The sequence below is a fragment of the Lipotes vexillifer genome, unplaced genomic scaffold (genome assembly GCF_000442215.2).
Source record: "Lipotes vexillifer unplaced genomic scaffold, Lipotes_vexillifer_v1.1 scaffold1081, whole genome shotgun sequence".
NCBI lineage: Eukaryota > Metazoa > Chordata > Mammalia > Artiodactyla > Lipotidae > Lipotes > Lipotes vexillifer.
In genome coordinates, this window is record NW_006779039.1 from 635,292 (window position 1) to 642,192 (window position 6,901).

Genomic DNA, 6,901 nt, shown 5'->3' on the forward strand with positions numbered 1-6,901 from the left:
TTTGGGAAAAAAAAAAAAAAAAAAAAGAAGGAATCATCTCTAGAGAAACTGACTAGCCCAAGAAGAAGGACCTAAAGATTACCAACAGCTAGGGTTCCCCATGGTGAAGCTCAAGTTGACAAGCCTCATGACTTCAGAGCTTACATAATAGCAACAAGCAGGAGGGAAATAAAACAGCTTGGAGAAAATAGTTACCATGTAGGGTGGGGAGAAACCTAGACAGGAAGCTATCAGTTAATATCCCAAGAAAGACAGGAAAATATTGATACCATGAAATAATAACAGGATAATATTTAGAAAGAACATTTAGAGATAAGAAAACTTGAAATTAAAAACATGCTACAAGGGACTTCCCTGGTGGTGCAGTGGTTAAGAATCCACCTGCCAATGCAGGGGACACGGGTTTGAGCCCTGGACGGGGAGGATCCCACACGCTGCAGAGCAACTAAGCCCGTGCACCACAACTACTGAGCCCGTGTGCCACAACTACTGAAGCCCTTGTGCCTAGAGCCCGTGCTCCGCAACAAGAGAAGCCACCGCAGCGAGAAGCTGGTGCGCCGCAACAAAGAGTAGCCCCCACTCGCCACAACTCAAGAAAGCCCGCACGCAGCAACAAAGACCCAACGCAGCCAAAAAGAAATTAATTAGTTTAAAAAAATGTGCTATCAACAGAAATTTAAAATTCAGCAGAAGAGTTGTAAGATGAGGTTGAAGTCTCCCAAAAAGTAGGGCATAGAGACAGGTAGGAAATGGAGATAAGAAAGCTAGAAGATCAGTTCTGGAGTCCAATACCCAAATCATAGGAGTTCTAGAAAGAGAAAATAGGGAAGGAAGAGCAGGACATCACCGGAATAATGTGAGAATATTTCCCAGAATTGAGGTGTGTGAGTTTCCACTTTGAAAGGCCTACCAAGTGCCCAGGCACAGTGGACAAGAAGAGACCCACAGTAAAGCACATCTTTGTGAAGTCGCAGAACACCAGGGAGAAAGGAAAGACCCTTCAGGCTTCCAAAGAGAAGAAGAGTGGGTTATTTGCAAAGAAACAGAAATAAGGAAGACTTTGAATTCTTCAGCAGCAATATTGGAAAGTAGAAGTCAGCGGAGCATTCCCTTTGAATTTTAAAGGAAAATGGTTTCAACCTAGAATCCTCTCGCCACCCAACTGTCAACCAGATGTGAAGTAGACCAAACGTATCCTCAGACACACATGGCATCAAGAAAGAAGACTGCATGGAGTTCAGGAAGCTAGGAGCTCCAGCACAGAGAGGCCAGAGGGAAGCCTCAGAGGGCGAAACAGAAGAGACTTCCTGAATGAGAGCTGGGTGCATGGCGCGGGGGCGGCCAGGGCAGCTCCTTCCTCCCAGGATGCACCTGGGGACTCCAGATGGGCTGAGTGTCCTGATCAGAGTTTTCAAGACATTGGAGGAAGAGTTTGGGGTTGAATGAGTGATAGATGCCAAGAGAAGTAAGCAAGCAGAATAGACAGCTATTAAATTAAAGGAAAACAAAACCAAAAATTGTACAGGAAAAGAAATCAGAGTAGAAAAGACATGACTTACCTGGGAATAGCATTTGCTGAGTCATAGCCATCTAAAACCCTAAACATGGATCTAACCAGAGCAACGCTGTAAACTGGGGGTCTGAGGCAGGGTAGAAGGTGTGAGCGCAGCAGGAAGGGGAGGAACGTTCTCACTGTGGCAGTGTCAGCAGTTAATGCCTGTAACTTTATAGTCAACAAGTAGCAAGAAAAGGGTGTTTCTCACAGGGCTGGAGGTAAGTACCAAATAACCAAATCAATTTTAAAAATCAAACACAGTTGCTTGGGGGAGAAAGGTGAGAGACTACTTTTTTCATAACAAACCTTGTCAAGCTGTTTGACTTTAAATCAACTGTGTGTATGTATAAAAATAAAAACAAGCATATGCAAATAAACACAAGGCAGTGTAGACTGTGGAATCAGAAAGGGACAAATGAAGGTTTAGGTGGATCCCAAGGAAGGCAAAATTATGCTGCTATTATTACCGTCCACATTCACAAAATGTGTATGTTCAAAAAATTCCTTCAGTCACTATTTCAAGCTGTTCTTTTCAGCTTCCAGTTTTAGCCTACTGGTCCTTTCTTCTTGACGTCATTACTAGGAAGAGTTTCCAATTCTGCCTTCACTAATTTTAATATTTGTACTTTTATTTCCCAAGTTTTGATTTTCCTCTACTTATGATCAAAATGGGTAAAAATCTATAATTAAAAAACAATGAAGATGTGAATATCTGTATGAGATGATGGACACCAGACTGAAAATTGAAGATCCAGTGAAGTCAGTTATCCACATGTTTCAAATATCTGGATACTGGCACGATGCATTAAACATCTGGATGTTTGATTAACATAACGCTTTGTCTAGATGCCTGCTGTCAAGTAGACACAGGTTGAGATTTTGTAGTTCTAACAAACACAAAGATGGAAAAAGTCAGCGAGATCTTATGATAATTTTTCTTGCTGCTGAATTCAAAAGAGCGTACTGCCCATCTGTTCATAAATGTTTTCTCTAGCCAGGAATAGTATTCTTAGGTCAGTGAGTTGCATTTAATGTTAGAGCATCCTTCCCCTCTCTCTTCAGGCAGAAACAGTGGCTCTCAAGCCATTATCTATGCAAATATTGGGAACTGGTGCTCTGCACTCCCAGGCGCAGAAGGCTTTTTGAGCTATTATGGGGATAATGTACATATGTGATTCAAGTGGATGCTCAGCCGTATCGCCGCAGCCTGCAAAATGGTTTGTGTACCAGGGTGTGTTTTTACTTAGGCTTTCCACTTTCTCTTTCCTCTAGAAAGTTACAGAAAGAACCGTTTCTTTATGGTCGCTGATAAACAGTAATAAAGACAAATTCAAAAATCCCTTCTACACTAAAGAAATCAATCGAGTTTTATATCCAGTTGCCAGTATGCGTCACTTGGAACTCTGGGTGAATTACTACATTAGATGGAACCCCAGAATCAAGCAACAGGTAAGTGATGTCGACTGAGTACTACTCCTGGACTTCAGTAACGTCATGTAGTACGTTGTTTTAAATTTTTATTTTATTTTAAATTTTTATTGGGGTATAGTTGACCTACAATGTAGTGTTAGTTTCAGGTGTACAGCAAAGTGAATCTGTTATACATATACCTATATCCACTCTTTTTTAGATTCTTTTCCCATATAGGCCATCACAGAGTATTGAGTAGAGTTCCCTGTGCCATACAGTAGGTCCTTATTAGTTATCTACTTTATATATAGTAGTGCGTATATGTCACTCTCAGTCTCCCAATTTGTCCCTCCCCCCACCTTTCCCCTTTGGTAACCATAAGTTTATTTTTTACATCTGTGACTCTACTTCTGTTTTGTAACTAAGTTCGTTTATACCCTTTTTTAAGATTCCACTTACAAGCTGTATCATATATTTGTCTTTCTGTGTCTTACTTCACTCAGTATGGACAATCTCTGGGTCCATCCATGTTGCTGCAAATGGCATTATTTTGTTCTTTTCTATGGCTTTTCAAAAATATTACGAAAGGAAAAATAGCAGACTAAAAAAATGACACTTGCTTTTATTTTTTTATTTTTTGAGTCCACTTGGCTCAACTATTTTATTGACTAAGCATCTGTTTTTAATGGGTTTTTTTCACATCTTTATTGGAGTATAATTGCTTTACAATGTTGTGTTAGTTTCTGCTGTATAACAAAGTGAATCAGCTATACATATACATACATCCCCATATCTCCTCCCTCTTGTGTCTGCCTCCCACCCTCCCTATCCCACCCCTCTAGGTGGTCACAAAGCACCGAGCTGATCTCCCTTTGCTATGCGGCTGCTTCCCACTAGCTGTCTGTTTTACATTTGGTGGTGTATATATGTCCATGCCACTCTCTCACTTTGTCCCAGCTTACCCTTCCCCCTCCCCATATCCTCAAGTCCATTCTCTAGTAGATCTGCGTCTTTAGTCCCATCCTGCCCCTAGGTTCTTCATAACCATTTTTTTTTTAGATCGCATATATATGTGTTAGCATACGATATTTGTCTTTCGCTTTCTGACTTACTTCACTCTGTATGACAGACTCTAGGTCCATCCACCTCACTACAAATAACTCAATTTCATTTCTTTTTATGGCTGAGTAATATTCCATTGTATATATGTGCCACATCTTCTTTATCCATTCATCTGTGACACTTGCTTTTAAACACAACTTTAGTTAAAAATTGTTAATTACTAAGCCATTTATTTTTTAAATTAATTTAATTAATTAATTTATTATTTTTGGCTGCGTTGGGTCTTCGTTGCTGCACGCGGGCTTTCTCTAGTTGCAGCGAGTGGGGGCTACTCTTTTGTTGCGGTGTGCAGGCTTCTCACTGCAGTGGTTTCTCTTGTTGTGGAGCATGGGCTCTAGGAGCGTGGGCTTCAGTAGTTGTGGCTTGCGGGCTCAGTAGTTGTGGCTCGCGGGCTCAGTAGTTGTGGCTCACGGGCTCTAGAGCGCAGGCTCAGTAGTTGTGGCGCACGGGCTTAGTTGCTCCGCGGCATGTGGGATCTTACCGGGCCAGGGCTCGAACCCGTGTCCCCTGCATCGGCAGGCAGATTCTTAACCACTGTGCCACCAGGGAAGACCCACTAAACCATTTATTTTGATTGGTGTTAAACTTACACTTTTCCTGACAACATGAATAGTACAATTTTTTTTTTTTTTTACTAAGATGTAAACTAATTTAAAGCTCTGGAAAATTTCTGAGTTTTGATTGTTGAGGATTTTCTTTAATTGTAAGTTGTTAGACATCATAAGAAGGTTCTTTCCAGCGACTAGACTGAGATGGTCCTTTAAGGAAAAGGAACATTTTCTACTCTCTGTTCAGGTGTATGTACCTGTCAGCTAATATCAGAGTGCTCTTTACTGAAGGTCTTTACTTCTAAAGTAAAGATAATTGATCTGTCAAAGGATAGTACAGTCATTTGGCCATTTCTCGGTCCAGCATGGCAATGGTGATTTTTGAAGCGAAAGACTGCACATTTTATTAAAGGCACAGTCAGGCTTTCCCTTCTCCCAGCCTCACTGCATCCAAGATCAGAAGGAAAGTCCAGCCTGTTTGTGAGGGCTCAGAAGTATGTCCACTGAGCCATTTATTCTAAGTGCTCTAAATAGTCAATATTTGCGGTTGCTCTCTGTAAAGGTTTGCACGTTTTCCTGCAGTCCCAGGCCAGTCTTGCGTAAGCAGCAGCTTTAATCCCACTACAAATAGTCGGGCAACAGCAGGGCCCGGTGCTCAGTCTGTCCCTCGGTTTGTTTATTGCACTCTGGCAGCTGGCCACACGCCAGTGTGTGTGTGTGTGTTCTCTCTTCCCACTGGGGAAATATGCACGTTTAAGCTGGCCCTCTTGTTTCAAGGTCTCTGCTTGCTTGCATGAAAGCCTTTTGCAATTTCGTAATGGTTGAAATGTGTAGTCTTTTGGCAAGTGACAGATTCCAGGGCTTGAGAACATTCACTTGTTTAGTTTGGGATTTGAGAAGCACACAGAGGGAATGCCTTTAGCGTAGCTCCAGCATTTGGAATATCAAGAAAAGAGGAAATGGGAATTTTTACAGGGTTCTAAGCAGTGTTACATGGGGTGTGTTCCTTTTCTGATTAAAAAAATATAGATGAGCACTGTTTGTCCTATAAATTTCACCTTTTCTGCATTTATCATGGCTTTTTAAAAAACCATTGTTTTTTTAGAAAATGTTGACAATTTCTGTACAGATTCTGTAATCTCCCATCACCCATTTGTACTTGGAGAAATTCTTGAAATTGCAGGCATTTAGAGCAATTCATGTATGACATACAAAGGTAATGACAACTGTGTGACAAGTCAAGTTTGCAGGGACATCACTGGCAGAACTTACTGTGATGTGTTTCTCCCCCTTATTCTCCCAGAGCTTAGCCAAATGGAACTGGGCCAGGTAGGAATGCGTATTTGTTTGATTGAGGTTTTCATTTTGAGACACTGATTGGTGTGTTTTAGGATCTGTGACATTTACCCGAAGAAAATAGCTTACCCTTTCTATATAGATTTTCTGAACGTCAAGGGTCCTACACGCGTCTTTTTTGTCGCTCGGCATCTTGTGTTTTCATCTACCAAATACTGAGCGTTCCCGTGCGTCAGGCACTGGGGGGACCCAGAAATTAAGAAGAGGTGGTCTCTGCCCACAAGGAGCTCCCAGACTGGCAGGGGCGCCCAGGAACGTAAGCCAATGATGATAAACACTCGAGGAGAAATGTGGAAACGGAAGTGTGAATGAAGTGCATCAGGTTTCCCGAAAGATCTTATGCAGGACATTATCTCATACAGAAGTAGATTACAATCCAGTCACATAGGACTTTGCAAATTATATAACGTAGACCTAAAAGAATATCCTTAACCACTCAAGCCATTACTCAGTTGTGTGGCCCAGTTGGTATACAGGCAGTTACTGTGGTAAACTATCAGACCGATGCTTACATTTGACAAGCTATGAATAAGCAAACTTGGTACTTTTATGTAATATGAGGAAGTTGCTCATGCTGAAAGCCTAAGAATAATTTAGTCACGTAAGCCTAAGTGGGACCTTCGGCTGCTGGTGAGTCGCGTATTGCCCTTTGGGGACCTCTGCACTCCACGTGGCTGTGAACCAGAGTTGCCCTGGGCAGTTCCCATTTTGCTTAGGATCACAACGAGGACAGACATTCACAGGCTTACGTGGGTGGGGTTTAAGTCATTTCTGAGAGAAAAGTTAGAACTTCATGCTTCATTCCCCAAGGGAGACGTCGAGTTGTGGGATTTATAGTCACTTGACTACGAATTTCATTTCTCATCATTGTGTCCTTTGATACACTGTCACAAATGCACTCTTTCCTTCT

General features: G+C 41.8%; 1 protein-coding gene across 2 annotated transcripts in view; it reads left to right on the forward strand.

Annotated features, from left to right (window-relative positions):
* Positions 1-6,901, forward strand: part of MTM1 (myotubularin 1) — a 103,956-nt gene that overhangs the window by 91,560 nt on the left and 5,495 nt on the right. For both annotated transcript variants that reach the window (XM_007452115.1, XM_007452116.1), the window contains one exon: positions 2,828-3,004. In XM_007452115.1, coding sequence (XP_007452177.1) covers positions 2,828-3,004 — 177 coding nt within the window. The remainder of the gene's footprint in view (positions 1-2,827; positions 3,005-6,901) is intronic.